The sequence below is a fragment of the Pelodiscus sinensis genome, chromosome 1, assembly GCF_049634645.1.
Source record: "Pelodiscus sinensis isolate JC-2024 chromosome 1, ASM4963464v1, whole genome shotgun sequence".
Classification (NCBI taxonomy): domain Eukaryota; kingdom Metazoa; phylum Chordata; order Testudines; family Trionychidae; genus Pelodiscus; species Pelodiscus sinensis.
The window spans coordinates 173,767,635-173,786,848 of NC_134711.1; the positions used below are offsets into that span (position 1 = coordinate 173,767,635).

The 19,214-nt window shown below is 42.4% G+C and overlaps 1 protein-coding gene and 1 long non-coding RNA gene across 5 annotated transcripts in view; one reads left to right on the forward strand and one right to left on the reverse strand.

The window, feature by feature from the left end:
• Positions 1 to 2,413: 2,413 nt before the first annotated feature.
• LOC142826929 (uncharacterized) lies at positions 2,414 to 5,063 on the reverse strand. The gene is made up of 3 exons (XR_012901207.1): positions 4,908 to 5,063; positions 4,180 to 4,236; positions 2,414 to 2,552 (listed from the first exon to the last, which is right to left on the reverse strand). It is a non-coding gene; the product is annotated as an uncharacterized LOC142826929 (long non-coding RNA).
• A 3,927-nt stretch (positions 5,064 to 8,990) lies between these two features.
• CHODL (chondrolectin) overlaps positions 8,991 to 19,214 on the forward strand; it is a 45,654-nt gene continuing 35,430 nt past the window's right edge. For 2 of the 4 annotated variants that reach the window (XM_075909996.1, XM_075910008.1), the window contains exon 1: positions 8,991 to 9,159. In XM_075909996.1, coding sequence (XP_075766111.1) covers positions 9,006 to 9,159 — 154 coding nt within the window. In that variant the 5' untranslated portion in view covers positions 8,991 to 9,005. Of the gene's footprint in view, positions 9,160 to 14,715; positions 15,315 to 19,214 lie in introns of those variants that run through there. The other 2 variants (XM_075910001.1, XM_006128842.4) reach the window with 2 other exon arrangements.

The following is a 19,214-nucleotide window of genomic DNA, read 5'->3' on the forward strand; positions in this document are numbered from 1 at the left end:
TGCTAATGCATTTAAACAGCCATGAAAAAAATCAAATCAAGTCTTTTCTGTAGACTAGAATAGTAAAAAGCCTGTTACTCCTTGTTTGGACTTGCATTCCAATATAGGGTTCAACATGGTTAGCAGGCATTAAAATTTAAGAGACTAAGCAACCAGAGAAACATGGATGAGTTTATGATCATTTTCATCAAACAAATGAACATTAATGAGCAGCAATAAGAAAGTTTAGTGTATGAAATAGCTTTAGGACATACACTGTGTAACCTTACTCTAGCCAACTTTTTTTTGACAGTCATCATTGTTAACATCTTGCTACATTTGTTTGGTTTCCTGGTATGACAAGTTTTGCTTCTGCCTATTCAAGCAATGAATCTACATATCACCCAGGAGATTGGCTCCTAAACAAAATCTTTCTAAATCAGAATAGCCAAGTCATAGTGTTCATTGGCAATACAGATGTCAAAAAGTGTATTAATTTGATACCAGCATGAGACACTATTCGGTTCTTCTTGGGTGTTTTACTAAAATAATATTCCCTCTGAACTTTGTTTTATGAAGCTAGTGCTGGCTTGGTGACTACTAGTAGCAAAAGAAATCAAACCAGTGTTATAAAACACCACTCTGCTTGATTAAGCAACTACAGCCATTCATTTACAGAAGTCAGAAATGTAATTATTGTACCATTTAACTTCAGTTTGATTTAAAGTTTGAAAACTGACTCCACTCTGTCATCACATCAGCTACCTGATGAACACACTTTATTTGCACTAATTGTTTCTTGACCCAATATCTACTTTAAAAAGCAACCCCTTCACTTTCCTTTCTCCCCTATTAAGAGCTCATGGATCAGATCCTCAGGTGGTGTGAGTGGTCATCATGCCACTGAACTAGGGCAATTTACACAAAGTAAGAATCTGCAGGGGGGAGGGGGGTGAGATTTAAGCGGCCTCTTTATATTATGGCCCATTGGTTGCTAAGGGGACAATCCCATTAAGTACTAGATCCTCCTTAACTTTCATCCTCATTGGCTTCAATAATAGTTAAGGGTGCTCAGTGCCTAGGAAGATGGGGCCCTCAGCCCCATTTCCACAAAGTACTTAGATACCTACCTGAGATTTAGGCACATCAGAATTTCCTATGCAGTTGATGAGGATACTCAGGTGTTTAGGATTAGATGCTCATTCAAATACCTTGCTGAACTGGAACCCTCTTCTCTTCTTGAGCCAGGTTATCAACACAAGTTGTAACAGAATCGATCACAGCTTCAGTGAATTAATGTCATCATAAGACAAGAAGTAGGTGATATAGGCTATTACCAGTATGGGTTGGTGCAGATTGTAAGGCAGTAATGATTTTCACATTTAGATTATAATCTATGAAGGACAACTAAGTACTGCCCAGCTCCAGTGAGCATCCAGCTTCCCTTAAATAGAAAATGGTTCCCTGACATTAAAAATACCCCTACCAATATGCTATCAGAGAAATTGCTATTTGTCATTTTGGACAGACTTTAAAATTCATGATAGCAGTCTTTCAAAATTCAATATTTCTAAAGATAAAATATTGCTTTGCTCGTCTATAGGTATACACATACTGCAGTTCATCATTACTGACAAGAGCTAGCTGTTGCTAACAAAATTCACAACCTATTTATATTTCTGTTAAATAGTCAAATGGATGCAGAAGATTATAGCTAGTTATTTGCCATAGATGTACTATAAGATGCATTGAATAGCTGGTTGCTGCAGTTATCTCCCTCATTTCCCCGGGAGGAAAATGCAGGTGAAGTCATAAGTGTGTGTGTTTTGTGAAATTAAACTATACCCTTTTGTTAGTTTAAGTGGGTAGCCTCAGCTCTCTAGATATTTACTAGTTTAGCCTCTCTCCCCTAGCAATTCACTAACACACAACAACATGTATGTAAATAAACATCTTTATTATTCATACTCCTTTAAAAATATGGATCTTTGTAACTATATGCAAGAACTGCCCATTCTTGCACCTGCAGAAGCCGAGGGAAAGCTTGGCTGAAGTTGCTCTGGGCACTAGCTGCAGGAGGGAGGATATGGACCAGAAAGCTGGAGACTTTCAAGGACTTTCAAGTAGCTGAGGCCTCAGTCATCAGTACAATTTTCACATTTGATTCACATGTCTGATGGTTCCAGTTGTGCCATTCATCTCTAAGATATCTGATCAATCTGACCCCAGATCAAGGTGAGGACTATTTTGCTTGGGGGAAATAGAACACAGGGCCTTTCATCTCTAAACCTCCATTTCCCATCCTAAGAGAGACAACAATAATTTTGATACGAAGAAATTAAAACAGCCTTTTGGTGCATCTGACACAGCTGAGAGCACTTTAATCTCTCTCAGTCCCTAACCTCTGGCTGCTAGAGTTGCTGGCTTTTTACTGGGTTACTATCCCCCCCCATGAGTGATTTTTGGGATCCCAGCCTCTCTCTTCTCAAGGCTGGGCCAGAGAAGTCATACTCTAGGGTATCATCCAAGTTATCTTCACCCAAATGTGAATGTCCTTCCTTCTTAATGGATATCTGGAAACAAACAGATGAGGAAGCAATTAAACCTATACCAGATGGTCTCTGCACTAATCCAGTAACAGGATATCAAACAACACTAAGCTACCCACTTTAGATGGAAAGTTCTAGGGAAGGGCAAGCACCCTAAAGGCTTTGTGTACACTGGAGGCTTCTTGCGCAAGAACACGTCCACACTGCCAGGTGCTTTTGCGCAAGAGCATCAATTTCAGTGTGGACGCTCTCTTGTGCAAGAATGCTCTGATGGCCATTTTAGCCATAGGGCTTTCTTCCACAAGAAACCCCTGCTGTGCGTCCACACTGCCCTCTTGCACAAGAGGGATTTACACTTACAATAAAGCGTGGGAAGAGAGCTTCTTGCACAAATCTTGTTGTGCAAGAGCCAGTGGGCTGTGTGGACGCTCTGCAGGTTCTTGCGCAAGAACCCGCCAGTGTAGACATAGCTTAAGTGTTGGACAGATGGAAACCACCCACGAGGCTTATGAGGTTATCCCTATTTGACCTAGTTGGGGCACAGGAGAGAAACAGGTCAAGGCAGACCTAAATCACAAAATATATAAGAGGCAGCTCTGACTGTTTCCCCCCTGTAGCCCACAGGGGTTAGAAAAGCCCAACTCCTAAAACGATCATGACAGTCATACAAGCAATTAGCAACTAGAGGACTGCCGGTTGCCTCTAAAAATTTAGGGATCACATGTAAAATGGAATTTTCCTTAAATTAAGTTACAGTACTAAGCATTGATGCCATGTTCACCGGCTTTTTTTTTTTTAAAACTACCATATATATAAAGTTACCTGCCTCTGGAACAAGTGACCTTGCTTAGGTGCATAGATTTAGAACTTATGGACAATACAGTATAATCCTTAAAAAAAGGCTTACTACTTAAATCAGCCATACTAAGGAGAGCATAACAAACTTTCTTCTGAGGTTTGGTTTGGTCTGGTCTCTGAGTTTGCATCATTTGATTAAGAATGATTGGGCCAGAAGGACTATGGGGAAGGAAAGCTGCAGACTGGTAGTTTTCTCTGAAGTAAGTAGTACAAAATCCAGTATACCTTAAAATGGTCTGGACTGGCCTTTGAATTTGATTTTGTCTTTTCTCTGTGCTCTAATTTTTCTGTGTGTTCAGTTTCTGAGAGGAAAGACCATTAATCCACAGGCCATTTTGTTTGTCAGTTTCACCACTACTTACCAACACACCACTACTGAAGCCAACATACATTTCCCCTGTCATGCCTTCCCCCCTGCCCATCTTGCTCTGTGTTAGGGCAAACGGAGGACAAGATTTGCAGCAAGCCCAGGACGTTGAGATTGTTACATCATTAAATTCCTTCATCCAAGAAAAGGCTAAAAACAAAGCTACTTTTGTAACTGGGAGAGGAGGAGGTTCTCACAGTTAAGTTAATACAGGAGGGTTAATTATCACATGTTGATAGTAAGAAGTGAATTATTTTTTAAAAAGCTACTATAGACACAGCACTAGTGTTATGGGAATGGTCACAAAAGCAACTGAATGACCTGCTAACTATGCACTTCCCTTCTACTCTTGCTCAAACAACTGAAGATCACTCCCCAGAGCCAAGCCAGGAACCCTGCAATCCACCATTAAAACAGTACTCTCACCTCTTCATCTGAGCTGTAATCAGAATCCCACACCTCAGCGCTGGTAGGAGGCATATCCTTGGGGAGCAGGATAGAGTGTTTAAGTGAATTAGGTCAGGGAAGAGAAAGAAAGTCTGACTAGGAGTAGAAGTAAAACATTAAAACCCATAAAGAGACAGACCATATTAAGGTCAGACTTGAGCCTGAGTAGCCTAGACAGAGCCATGTGTGTGAAGCCCAAAACCAGAATAGCAGAAGGAGGTTATCAATCGTGACTGAAAATCACCAATTTTAAGGTGTCTGGTCTGGGCCCCTTTGTCCTTCCTGCCTTCCAAGGGTGCCAGTTCTATCCCTCAGGGTGTTGGTGGTAGGTTTCCCCAGGGTGGCAGGCCTCAAGCCCTCAACCTCATGTACCCAGGGCAAGCACCTTATCCATTGTGCCAGCCAGTTTTCAGCACTGAGGGACATCAGAAGAGCTGGGGAGGAGGGAAATCAAGAAGCCCCATGTTGGAAGAACAGAGGGAAATCGGGGACTATAGGACTGAACGGCAGTAGCAGAACTGCTTGGGGAGAGGCAGGTCAGGAGTGGAATAGCACATGTAGTAAAAATCCAGAGTAAACAGCTTCAGTAAAGCTGCCTGGGTGTTGAGGTGTGCCCAGGCCTCCAGCAACAAGAGAAATAAGAGAGAGAGAGGGACATTTACGGTATGAGAGCACATATGGCCACAAAGACAGTTAAACATACCCACCTGTTCCATTTCTTCTTGCACTGCCGCTGGGAGAGGATAGGTGAAATAGAGGATTGAATCAGGAAAACCCTAATCTAGTTGCTGTTACTTCAGCCAGGCAACCGCTCCACAGTCAGTAGCATTCTATCCAGAGATGCTCCCCCCATCTCTGGCTAACACACCTTTATTATCCACCAAGCCCTAACTATTGCCACATCCTATTGGCTTATAACTCCTATGGCAGGCTAAGACCCCTCCCCATATTCCCCAAAACTGCTCCAGAGAAGAAAGGGTGTGTGGATCCACCTTATATTCATCCATAAATTACATTTATTCAAAACTAGATAAAACTGCTAGGGGTGATACTACCAAACTCAGAGCCACAAAAATGTAAGAAATGCCACATCAAGCCATGTGTATCACATCATACACACACACCCATTCAAAAACATGCTCTCAGTTCTCTTAGCAAACCCACCCCACTCAATCACTGCCAGCCTAATTTTTAAACAAAAGGTGGCTTTTGTTTTGTTTTGTTTTGTTTAACATAGTCACTTCTTAATGATATCACTTTCTAATCCTAAAGTCCATAGAAAATTCAAATGTGCTGCAATTAATATTTTCAAGTTCTCTAACAAAATCTGGACAGAAACAAACTAAAGGATCACAAAGTTCACACTCACAGGAAAATCCTGTTATTACCTTAACTCTGGACCCAATATAAGGGACTAAATACTATTATTTTTACTATAGGTCCTAGCAACCCCCCTAATCAGAACTGGAGCTCTATCTCTTTAGGTGCAATACAACACAGCCAAAAAAAATCCTTAGATTTAACACCAGTACTCTTGCAAATTTGCCATGTGATATTTGATGAACACAGGTGATCAGAACCTAAATTCTCACCCAAACGATAAATGTGATAGAGCAAATCAAGGATGGCTGCATTGCGAGTTGGCCTATGCACCTGCATGTGGGAATCAGGGTGAGTGATTACTTCTCCTAATACAATTGCATGTGCAGCTGGAACCTTGGGTATGTATATAAATGGATCAGTGGGTACTGCTCACTTGCTATTGTTCTCTAGAAAAGGTGGGTGGGGAAGGAAGGGAAATGCTAAGAGCTTTGTTTTTATCACTGACCGACAAAATAACTAATTCAGCATTGGGAGAGTAGTGTTTTACAGCTGGCCTGAACCACACTGCAGCTGCACTACAGTTGAGAGCAAGCATCCTAGCCCAAGTAGACGATGTTAGCAAAGCTCAAGGTAGCAGTCTTAGAATATCTGAGTGGATATTGTAGCTCCAGCAGAGACTCAGGCTAAACATCTGAGCTCAGAAGCAGGGAAGGAACAACATCTACGTGTATACTTTTAGGCTATGTCTAGACTGGCATGATTTTCCGGAAATGCTTTTAACGGAAAAGTTTTCTGTTAAAAGCATTTTTGGAAAAGCGCGTCTAGATTGGCATGGATGCTTTTCCGCAAAAGCAATTTTTGTGGAAAAGCGTCCCTGGCCAATCTAGACGTGCTTTTGCGCAAAAAATCGCTTTTGCGATTGGGTTTTTTTTTTGCGGAAAACAAATCTGAGCTGTCTACACTGGCAAAGTTTTGCGCAAAAGGGACTTTTGCCCGAATGGGAGCAGCATAGTATTTCCGCAAAAAGCACTGATTTATTACAGTAGCAAATCAGTGCTTTTGCGGAAATTCAAGCGGCCAGTGTAGACAGCTGGCAAGTTTTTCTGGAAAAGCGGCTGATTTTCTGGGGAAAAACTGGCCAGTCTAGACACAGCCTTAATGTGCTTACTGAAGTCCCATTAGCAAGAGTCTCAGGCTCATATGCAGAAATTTCTGTGTGTGTGTGTGGCGGGGGGGGGGGGGTTGTTTTTTGTGTGTGTTTTTTTTGTAAATGTGGACTGCAAGGGTGTGAACGTACTCTCTGTGGTCCCCAAGTAAGTTGAAAATCAGCCCCAGCTAGTCAGCATGGAGGAGAGAGTCTTGGGTAGCGCATGGCTCTTACCTTCCCTTTGTCAGCCTGAACATGTTTAATTTGGGGATTATGGGGGTGCTTTTGTGCCCCTGTCCCCAAGTATGGGCCTGAGTCTGTCTGCTCAGAATGGGAGGCTCATTCCCAGCTGCAGTGTAGAACATACCCTTTGAGGTTCAGTGCCTCCTTGCACACAACCCCTATCTCCAGGCCGGGCTATGTCTAAAGACTGAATCATGCCTAAATGCCATAATTAGGAACTGGGCTCTAAACAAGGAATGCATTTTTCAAACAGAATCATTGTATAGTACGGACAATTTTTTCTTAAAACTGAATTACTAACTGTAGTTTAAAGAGAAAAGCATATTAGCAGAGGAGAAAATTAATTCAAGAGCAGTTTTAGGATTCCAATAAAATGGAAAGTAGAACTAAAATTAAAAGTACATGCCTCAGTGGAATTTAATATTTTAACTGAAGGTCTATAGGTTTTAATTAAGGCTAAGATTTCATCAGGCATTTTTAGTAAAAGTCATGCACAGGTCATGGACAATAAATAAAAATCCATAGCCCCTTACCCATCCCTAACTTACTACAAATACCCCTGATTTAAGTTTGCCCACTCCTAAGATGCTGCTGCTCTGGGAAGAGCCCCAGGAGACTGCTGCTTCAGCGGCAGAGGCTAACTACATATGGTCAGCCTTGGGGCCACTGCTCCAGCTGCCTCTGTGGCCACCCAAGAGCCATTGCTTGGCTGTCCCCAGAGTCAGTTGTACTGGCAGGTGTTTGGGTGGTTCCTAGCGTTGGCTGGCAAGGACACTGGAACAATATGTATAATGGAAGTGCTAAAAGCCATTGAATCAAACAATAAATCCTGTATATAAAGTAAATCATTCAATCTGGGGGTGCTGCATCACACCCCACGCCCGTAGTTTCAGCATCTTTGGCAGCTGGTATGCTGCAGCTGGAGGTTGTGGAAAGTCACAGAATTTGTGACATCTACAACCTTTGGGACACTCTCGCAGCCTTAACTATAACAGGCTTTGCGGTTTTCAATGGGCACCCTCTGACTGACAAATCTATCTGTCTTTTTTTTAAGCCTAATATTGCTACATGTAGCACCTAAAAAGATTATAGCTGAAAACAACTGAATTACAGGCAGTCCCCGGGTTACATACATGATAGAGACTGTAGGTTTGTTCTTAAGTTGAATTTGTATGTAATTCAGAACTGGTACATATTATAGGGGAAACTCTAGCCAAACATTTCTCCAGAGCTCAGTTTTATTCTCCCACACCTCACTTCCCTCAGTCCTTTATTCTCAAGCTGAAGTGTCTGCTGAGAGAAGCTGCTCTGCATCTCCCTGGTCTGCGGGGGGGGGGGGGGCGCTAGCTTTGCGTCTCCCTGGTCTGCTGGGGGGAAGCAGCTAGTGCGGGGTTGCCTCACCCCATTTGTAAGTAGGGATCCGATGTAAGTCGGATCCATGTAACCTGGGGACTGCCTGTACTTTATTCCCTGGGTAGCACTTTGTATTCATTGTTTTCCATGTACAGTCAGATAAAAACCTATCATGCATGTGAGTTCTCAGTGAGGCCATGTATGTGAACAAATACAAACCTATACTCAATTATTGTAGGATCAGGTTCCTTAGTTATGATATTTGTGTGGTTCTTTCCAATAGTAACAAGGAGAAAAACATTATTTAAAAATACAATATTGTTTTAATGCCACACCAACTGGCAGGGAGATCCAGGGACAAGTGGAGTAGTTAAAACTGTTTTTTGAAACTGTCTCAAAGTCAAATTGATATTGTGCATTTACATGGACTTAATAGATTCTTCAGATGAGACTTTGACTAATTTGGTAAAACACATGGGGAAAAAAAACAAATAAAGGCAACTGTGGACAGTGCTTGATAATGCATGGGTTTTGGACAGATTAAGGAAGAAGTGAGTAGGGAAAACTCATAAAAAAAACCACGGCAAATAATTTTTGATTATAAATGAAACAACTTGTTGCAATCAAAGGCATTTCTAATGAACTTGTATGAAAATGAAATGTAATCCACCACCATTTTGCCATACTCTCTGGACATGACAAAATGATGCCATGATTAAAGCATAGTCATCCCTTTTATATGAGGACTTTCTGTATACTCACAACTTTATTTTCTTCCCTTTCAGGTGTGTTTAGTGACAGATATTGCCACTCTTTCCTGGCGGACACCCAGGAGTACCTTACTATTGAGGATGACAGAATCTTGTCTTTAATATGTGCCAAAAATAAACCAAGTAAGAGAGAGATTATCTTTAACCATAAATATTATAAATATGTCATAAAATACTAATTAATTCAAACAGATTTTTTCCTGGAAGTTATAGAAACGAGACAATGAGGTTATTGTAGAGAAACAGTTAAAGCCTACATATCACCATGTCAGTGCTGGTACCTAAAGTTTGTCATCTACATCTATATTTAGGTATTTCAATAAGCTTTTGTTTTGGGGCCTAGCTATAAGCATGCAAGTATGTAAAGTGTTAAGATCAGAAAGGACCATTAGATTTAGTCTGATCAGCTTTACATCACAGGCCATGGAATGGCATTCAATTTTTTCCCCTATTGTGACCAAGAACACATGCTTAACCGAAGTATATCTGCCAGAAAATCATTCAGTTTTCATTTGCAAGTTAAGAACCTAAATATCTCTGATAATCCAGGCCATATGAGCTGTCCATGTAGGGAGAAGTAGCCTGCTATTCTTCAGCTAACCTGAAGTCTCTGCCCAAGTCTCAAAAAAGAGAAAATTAAACATTTTAATGTTTAAAGTAAATGATGTAATATAAATTGTATTTAATACCTTTTAAGGAAGTGTCTCCTGGAGGGATTACATCTCACAGTTTTGGAAAGCATCAAGTCTGAATTCGAGATAGGTTATATACCTTAAGCATTAATGGACTAGAACTGTTAATATCCTAGGTACTGACTTAATGTGCCACACTGACTGTAAATAGCATCATTTATTGAACTGATTTAGCAACAGTGCTGTATGCTATAGTACACATCATTTAGAAGGTGATCAGGTTCTGGACCAAACAGAGCCACCACCAGAATACATTATGAAAAAAAGCTTGGTCTCTCAGGAAAGAAGCCAACTGCTCATTACTCTTGGAAGAGCTCCAGGTGAACTCTTACAAAGCTATACAGACATGGTTGCCACATCTGAAAGGATCCTTAATGTAAATCAGTTTTCTGTCACTGCAGGTGGATCCTGATAAAAAGCAATACGCCAAAGCTATGTACTGGAATTATACATGGAAAAGAAGCAGTAATAATGGGCGAGATCTTTTGCTGATGTGAAATGGTGTTAATGAGACAAAGAGGGGACTGCAAAGTTTGTGCTGAGGGGAAATCTAAAAATGAGTTAGTATGTTATATTAGAAGACAGCCACCAACAATCTTTCTAGGAAAATATATAGGAGAGGAAAAGGGATGTGTGTCCAGCCAGAAGGCAGGCAAGTCAAAGATCAGTCACTGTATGTGCCAAATTCTTCTGACAAACTAACAGACGGCATAGCAAATCATCAAGTAATGCTGTGTAATTTAATAGAAAGCACTAATTTTTAAAAAAAAAACACATCTATCCCAGAATATTTGATTCTTATAACTGGTAAAGATACACACACAAAAATTTTAAATAGTGTTCAAATAAATTGCAACAAATATAACACATGGAAAGTGCAAAACAACAAAAAAGATGTTTAGAAATATTGACTCGCATTATTACTTATTTTGGAGTGTCACCATCTGTCCACAGAGTAGCACGTCTGGCACTCTGCATAATGCAGTGGCACAGTCACTGATTACAAATTTGTCCAATGTTCCCTGGATCATTGCATTATCCACAACATTATTAACCAGCTTTTCAATCCAAGGGAGGAGGTTAAAATCATTGAAGCCCCTGTACAAAAGGCCATTTGTCAAATTTTTCATCACACCCTTCATTTGGGTAAGGGATGGGATAGTTACATTGCCATTCAGAGTTCTCTTCTGCACCATTTTGGGGGTTCACTTCAAATCGGTTTCTAATCTCAGTCCCAGTGTCCTCATCAGAGACAGGTTGTATAACAAAAGCACTGTCATCGATGCCTATCCATTCTTCAAATTTGTGTGCAATGAATTCTCGTGGTGGCTCAATAACAATTGCTTCCTTTGTGGGTTAAATGACCTGACATCCCTTTTCCCAACAGTTCTAAATTGTTGAAGCTTTGACATCAAACCAGGCATTTTCACGCATTTGAATGGCATCTAAAAAATTGATCTTTGTGGCAATTTCCATAGCGGTAGCCCTGTTGTTCTTATCAGTGTGATGCAACACCATGTGAGCCATTGGATTATGAAAGTATACTTTGGCAGTGCTGATAATTTCCTAATCACACAACTGAAAGATAGAAATTTGTGTTTTTTGGGAGGAATTCAAGTGAGATATTTCTCAGTGCTACATATTTTGTGATGCGGTCTGTACAGTTTGGGAGGTCATGCTCTCTTTCTTCCACAATGACAACAGTGCCACATGAAGAATGGGTGGAATTTGAGAAGTCAGGGAGGTTTCTGGCTAAGTTCTCTACCTTTGTTCATTTTTGTTCAGTTCATATAGTTTTGTATATAGTAAATGCAATAACAAAGTTGTTTTTGAGGTTAATGGTACAGGCTAAATTCTAGGAGGTCCACAGAAATTACTCCAAATCTATGAAAAATCAACAAGGAGTCTGACAAAGTAGTTTTACCCATAAAAGCTTATGCCCAGATAAATCTGTTAGGCTGTGTCTACACTGTACCCCTTTTCTGGAAAAGGGATGCAGATTAGACACATCGTTATTGCAAATGAAGCGGGGATTTAAATATCCCCAACTTCATTTGTATATACATGGCTGCTGCTTTTTTCCAGCTCAGGGCTTTGCCGGAAAAAAGCGCCAGTCTAGACGGGGATCTTTCAGAAAATAAAGCCCTTTCCGAAAGATCCCTTATTCCTGATTTTAAGAGGAATAAGGGATCTTTCGTAAAAGGCTTTATTTTCCGAAAGATCCCCGTCTAGACTGGCGCTTTTTTCCGGCAAAGCTCCGAACCAGAAAAAAACGGCAGCCATGTTTATACAAATCAAGCCGGGGATATTTAAATCCCCACTTCATTTGCAATAATGATGTGTCTAATCTGCATCCCTTTTCCGTAAAAGGGGTGCAGTGTAGACACAGCCTTAGTCTTTAAGGCAGTGGTCTGCAACCTTTTTAACCACAAGATCACTTTTTCAATTTAAATGCAATGTAAGATCTACCTCAAACCCAAATACCCTTGCCCCACTTCCTTACTGCCCCTTCTTTGAGTCCCTGCCCCTGCTCCATCCCATCTCTGAAGCTTTACCTTGCTCACTCTATCTCCCTTCCTCCCCCATCCTCACTCACTTTCACCAAGCTGGGGTAGGGGGTTGGTGTGCGGCTGCAGGCTCTGGTCTTGGGCCAAGGAGTTTGGAGTGTGGGAGGGGATCTGGGTTTAGCCCATTGTGGGGAATGGGGGTCCAGGAGGGGCTTCAGGGTGAAAACTCCTGGAAGGAGTCTAGGTGCAGGGGGACTCATGTCTGGGGCAGGAAGTTGGGTGTAGGAGGAGGTTCAGGGCTAGGACAGAGGTTCAGGAAGCAGCTTTTGGCCAGGCACCATTTAACTGAGATGGGTGGTGGAGCAGTGGAGTTCAGGCAGGTTTACTCCTGCCCTTGCCCTGCACCATTCCTGAAAGCCGCTGGCATGTACAACAATGGCTCCATGGCCACGGTCCCCCTTGATTCATCAATGGGAGCTGCAGGAGCAGTGTCTGCAGGAAAGGACAGCATGTGGAAAGACCTGCTCTGCCTTCCTCAGGGGCTGCAGGGACATGCCAGCCTCATCCAGGAGCAGCAATTACCACAGGAATAATTACTCCAGCCATGACAGGCTAAGCATTTTAGAACTCAGTACTCAAAGAATTAAATGTAAGTGTAAGAGAGAAATGAAAATTATGAACTGCACAGACCATTCAAAACCCAAAATAACACACTTTGCAAGAAGTAAAAGAAGTAACAACAACCCTGCCACCCCGCCATGTATGTTTTGGGGTGAGAAATGAGAGTGAAGGGCAGAGTGTGCTTGTGAGACTGACAGACACATACACGGGCTATGTCTAGATTGGCATGATTTTGCGGAAATACTTTTAACGGAAAAGTTTTTCCGTTAAAAGTATTTCCGCAAAAGCGCATCTAGATTGGCACGGATGCTTTTGCAGAAAAGCATCCGGAGCCAGTCTAGACGAGATTTTGCGCAAGAAAGCCCCGCTTGCCATTTTAGCCATCGAGACTTTTTTGCGCAAAACAGTTCTTCCCTGTCTACACTGGCCCTCTTGCGCAAATTCAAGCGGCCAGTGTAGACAGCTGGCAAGTTTTTGTGCAAAATCTTGCCAGTCTAGACGCACCCACATTGTGTGGGAGTGACAGAGATTTGCATTGCCAAGCTCCCTCCATCCCCTTCTCTCTGGGTGGAGATAGGGTACAGAAGTGTGTGTGTGGGGCGGGGGGTGGAAGAAGGGACACCCTGACATCAGTATCCCCACTCTTCTCCCTGCCACATCCTGCACAGGAGGTTCCCAAGGCAGAGATCAGAGCAGCATGACAGTGGGTGGAGGGGCAACTCAAGTGCCAGTGCTTGAGAGCTTCCTGGCCAAACCAGTCAGGATCACTTGTCAAAGGCTCCAAGATCTTCCTGTAGATCTGGATCTACAGGTGACCACTGCTTTGAGGTGACATAGGACTCCTTGTTATTTTAATAGAGACTGACTTACACAGCTACCTTTCTGAGACATACTTCCAAATCTATGGAAAGTAATAGAGTGTGGTATGCCAGCTGCAGAATTCTATAGTTTGGATAAAACCCCTGTATCTAGGATTTCATCCTCTAGTTGTTTCTATAGGACAGTGGTTCCCAAACTTTTTAGCATCATGCCCCCCTTTTTGATTTTTAAAAACACTCATGGTCCCCCCCCCCCAAATAGCAGCAAATTGTTGAGCAAAAAAGAAAGAAAGAAAGAAAATAACTGATTGGGGCAGCAAAACTTAATACGGGAGGGGGAGCAGGGGTGCCTCACACCCTCCCCCTAGAATTTCTTCATGCCCCCCAAGGGGCACATCCCCCTGTTTGGGAACCCATGCTAAAGGACAGTTTGATGGTGATATAACACAGTATGATTTGAAGATTTAGGGATGGGTCTAAATGAAAAGCCCTGATCTGAACCTTGAAGTTGGAATGGTTTGAAAAAGAGATGGTTACCTAGGGCTGGGAAGTGTGGTGGCTCAGGAGCCATTCAAATGCTGCCCAGCTGATTAGCAGAGCACCCACAGCTAGGTTTTGTTACTAGTGGTGGTGTACATCACACACACCTCAGCGCCCATAACATTTATTCTGCCCATGGATTGAACAAATGTGCAGGTGGATGGCAAAGATTAGAGGGGACATTGGTTCAGGCCCTCCTCTCTTAGCAAGGTGGAGGTGGCTTACGGGGAAAACCCCATATTGTTTCCATCACCAGTCTGCTAGCCTAGGAAACCTGTTGGGCCAGGATCCATGCCCCAAATGCAAGAAAAATCCAGCCCCAGTCTTGAATTGCTGGCGCCTACTCCCTCTTGCCCGGTGCATCTCGCCAGGTACCCGAGGGAGTGAAGCCAAACACCGCCAGTAGCTAGTTACTCAGGAGTCAAATGAGACCCTCCCTCCCTCTCGCTGCACTGTCAGCAAGTAGGGAACGAAAGGGACGTGCCGGTGCCAGACTTTCCTGGCAAAGCGGCCAGGGGCGTATGCAAATGGAGCCCGCAGGCCGGCTTCCCGCCTGCCCCTCGGGAAGGCGGAGGGGCTGCTGCTGCTGAGTCCGCCGTTTTGCAGCGCCCCGGGGCCATAAAAGCGGCAGCGTCGCGCGCGGGGCGGTTCACTCTGGAGGGGGCTGGCGGCAGCGGCAGAAATCAATAGCCCGGGGGCTGGTTTTTTCCCCGGCACAGCCGCTCGGGCTGCCTATATAACCAGCAGCATCCCCAGCCCTCGCGGCAGCCGCAGCCTCCCCCCCCGGAGAGCGGCGCGGGCGGGGCGGGAGAGCCGAGGGGGCGGTGCGGGCAGCAGGGGGCAGCGCGACTCTCCGGCCGAGGGCCATGTGCGGAGCGGCCGCGGCTTGGGAGCGGCAGGGAGCGCGGCGGCTGCTGTGAGCGCTGGCGGGGCGGCGAGGAACTTGCAGGTGCAGCAGCCGGTGCCTGGTGCCGTCTTTGTTCTGCGTGGGGACTCGCCCGCCGCGATGAGCGCCTCTCCCTCCTCCAGACTCGTCCCCCTGCTGCTGGGCGCCGCGATGCTGTGGGGGCCCAGCTGCCTCTCCCTGCGAGTCCTCAGCGGTGAGTGAGCGGGACGGGACAGGGCGGGCGGGCGAGCGTGGGGAGCTTCCCTCCAGGCGTGCGCGGGGACTGGCACTGCCTGCGCAGCTGCAGCCGCCAAGGGCTACATCCTCCAGCCCTGACCCAGAGCGCACGCTGACCGCGGGAGCTGCTGCTGGAAACATGGCCAGGGGAAGGGAGGCGGGGAAAGGCAGCGTTTGGTGAAGGCGGGGAGAGCTTTCCTCACTCTGGCCCAACTTCCACGCGTGTTTTGGCGGACGCTGGGCTGGAGGAGTTTGCCTCCCAGCTCAGCTTAGAAGAAAGAACCACCTCCATGCCGTGCTGCGAACCCGTTTCTTCCCCTCTTACCTCACCTTTCTACCTGCCCAGCATCGCAGGTGCCAAAGTTGGAAGAGACAATCTGTTTAGGGATAAATCCTGAAGTTCTTCTTCTCCTCTTGTATAAAACTGCTCCTTGAAGTCCGAGCTATGCCTGAGGAAAGACCTCAGGGTTTGGCCCTTGACATTTATATTGGCATTTGCTCACAGCAGAGCTAGAGAGCCTCTCCTGGGCTTACAAAAAATCAGAACATGCTGTTAATTTAGTTTATAGGACATGGACCCATCACAAATAACTGTGGTGGCAATTCACACACACACAGCCTGACTAATATGAAATAGTTTTAAAAACGAAATGGCGTTTGACTATTTATTCTGCTGTTCTCTCCCCTTTCCATTCCATTAATTTTGATCTGTGAAAATAAGCTAGTCAGGTTCACATTTGTTTACTGTTGTCTTCTAGTCAATTTCACACAAACGTTCCCATGCAGTGGCAATTGCTGCGTTTTGGATTTCAAGTAGCAGTCATAAAATAAATTTTCCTCTTATTAAAATATTGTTTAACCATCCTCTGTAAAATTAAGACAATATGATAACAACAGTGAAGTTGTTTTTTAAGGTACTGATATCATCTGTGAGTTAACTTCCTTTGCTGGCTGCAAACACATAGGCCCTTTTTATAAAAAAGAAACTGATCATACTTGAGGGGTTGATTCTTAAAAGACTGAAATCTGGAACATTTTCTTTTAAATAATGCTGAAGGTTTAGCTTTTATATACACATACAGATATAGATGAGAGTGAATATGTGAATTTCGGGATTGATTTTAGTTTTCCTATAAACTTGAGAAAGTCAGACTGAAAGTGCTCATTAAAGTTAGATGTATTGTAGCCAATCACGTATGCAGTTTTCCCCCGCAGAAGTCTAAAATTCATCTCATATCCACCTGCTGTGCAGCTATTGAGAAGAGGCTGTTGGTTGTAGCTGTCATTTTTGGTAATCTGTCTAACTCATTACACTCAAAAGTAGATTCTAGATCTTCAGAATTGAAAAGCTAGGTCAGCAAATCACTATGACATATTAAGATCTTCAACCACTCCAATATAATGTTTTCCAAGGTATTTTTCTGCAACTAGAAGATATTTTTGAACATCTCACTATGCTGAAAAAGTCATTATTTTTGTATCTTTAATTAATTATTTTAAAAGGATGATAAAAAGTACATTCTGCAGCACCTCTCTGTGTAGGATATCCTTACATTCACAGCTGTCTTTAGCGATATAGGATTGTTCCTTTTTTATGATAACATTAGGCTAAAAAGAAAATAGAATACACTTTTTTTGTACTGTGTATATGTCATCCTTTTCATTATCTTTTGTGCTACTTCAAATGGAAGAGGATGTGAGCATAATTGAAATGTGAGTTCAAGCACAGTTCAGAAGGTTTATGGTCCTGCTTTGCATTCCTAACACATTCAGCATCTGATCCAAAGTCCACTGAATTCAGTGGAAAGATTAATATTGTCTTCCAGAGGTTTTGGATCTGAAAGCTGAAGGCAATGAGAATCTTGGATGCATTAGGAATACTGAACTGAATCTAGAGATTTATCCTGATGCATGATGATTTCACTCTTGCCTATACTTCTTAAGTTCTTAGTTATAGGAGTTATGTACCTAATTCTTTGTGAATGCAGATGAGGCCACGCCTCTACTCACAGCATAACAAAGGAAGTAGTTTCTACATGAAATGTTGCAAATGAAGTGATAGCATGATGAGGCCAGATGTATAGAACATTGGAATCATTTTTTAGTTTTTATTTATTTATTTAGAGCACGTTATTTGGGTGCTAAAAAATTCAGAATTATCATATCATGGTGCTAAATACGGAGGGTGTGAGTCACTTGCTGTGAGTCAATAGGTACCTATCTGAAGCAAGATCATGAAAGTAACTATAGCATGCTTTTGCTTGTTTACACATTAATTTTTCTTTTTCAGGAAACAAGACCCAAGATGTGATACTTTGAAAGTTTTTGTTCTTTGAAAAGTCACATCGGGCTAAAGTGCATTCTAAGATGCACTACTTAAATTTGCACTACAACCAGGAAATCGAACTAGGAGCTTCTGTAAAACAAAGAATGGTCCTGTAGCACCTTAGAGACTAGCCAAAAAATATAGATAGCTTTCGTGGGCACAGCACACTTCTTACACGGCTACCCTTCTGAGACTTAGGAGCTTCTGTGTATGTGAATACATGACTATGTGTTTTATCATAGGTACCATTTGGACACTTTTGTGTTAATTTTTAAGGGTGTATATCCTGTATAAGATTTGAGGAGATTCAAGCAAATGGCCTTTAAACAGAACTATATTTTTAGTGACATTTGCAAATACAGTTCATAAAGGATCATTTGTGTCCGTAATGTTTTTTAAATCAGTCTACAGTATGTATATTTTCAAACCATGGTTCAAACCATCATTACATTCCTATTGAAAGGCCCACTTACCACACACTATTTTTCAAGCATAAAATTAATTTTGTACATGATTATGATTATGCTATATTTGTGTAACAGATACAGAACAAGATTTGAAGACAGTTGTGGGGAATAAAACAATTAAGGGTTGTATTAAGGTTTCAGTAGTCAAAGCTAGGTTAAGCATGCAGGGAAGTACTACACCAAGCAGCAGTGGCCAGAACATAGAAACTGAGAAAATGCCCCTGGAGGGCGGATGGGAAACTACTCCTTTCTGGATAGGGGTCACATCCCTGCCCTGCCATATACACTTAAAACGGTCTACTCCTATTGTCAGTGTTAATGTGCTCTGGCACTCAGGAAACAAACACATAGATGATGTGTAGTACACTGTGCTATCTTGCACATCTGCCCTTGAGCAGCAACAATTTGGTCTTAAATAGGAATATGTGTATATATGGTCTAAAATATCACAGGAGCAGAACTTCAGTGATGAAAAACAAAACTAGAAAGTTATTAACTTTCATTTTCATGCACCACATTCTTCAGGAATTGTGAATTTCCCCTCTCTCTCTTTTCCTCCCCAAATCAGCTACATTCTTCTAAGAACTAGAATAGAGAACATTCTTCATTATGGGCTTGATCCAATACCTACTGAAATCCATAGAAAGACTTCCTCTGAGTTCAATAGGTTTTGGATCAGAGTAGTCCAAGTAATTATAGATGCATTATAAAAAAGTGACTCCGTGATAAATGTTTAAGACTGTGAACTATAATTACTCATGATTCCTACACGTGGTAGGAATCACAAAAAAGAATGCTCTGCTTTTTAAAATGGCTTTCCCATTGTTGGCTAATTTATTTATGGAATAGTTTTCTATTGTTTATCCATTTTCCTCAAAATTAATATCTCTTAACCACTTGTTAACATATTGTTTTGTGAATAAGATCTGCCTAGTGAAAAGTAACTGGCCTAATATTTTATTTAGCACATTTATCACATTATAGTGACATATTAGCCATAATTATTTTTGATGTGCAAGTTAAAAAAATCAGGGTAAGTATTGTTTACTTTTTAAATATAGGTTGGCAGAAAATGAGTTTTTAA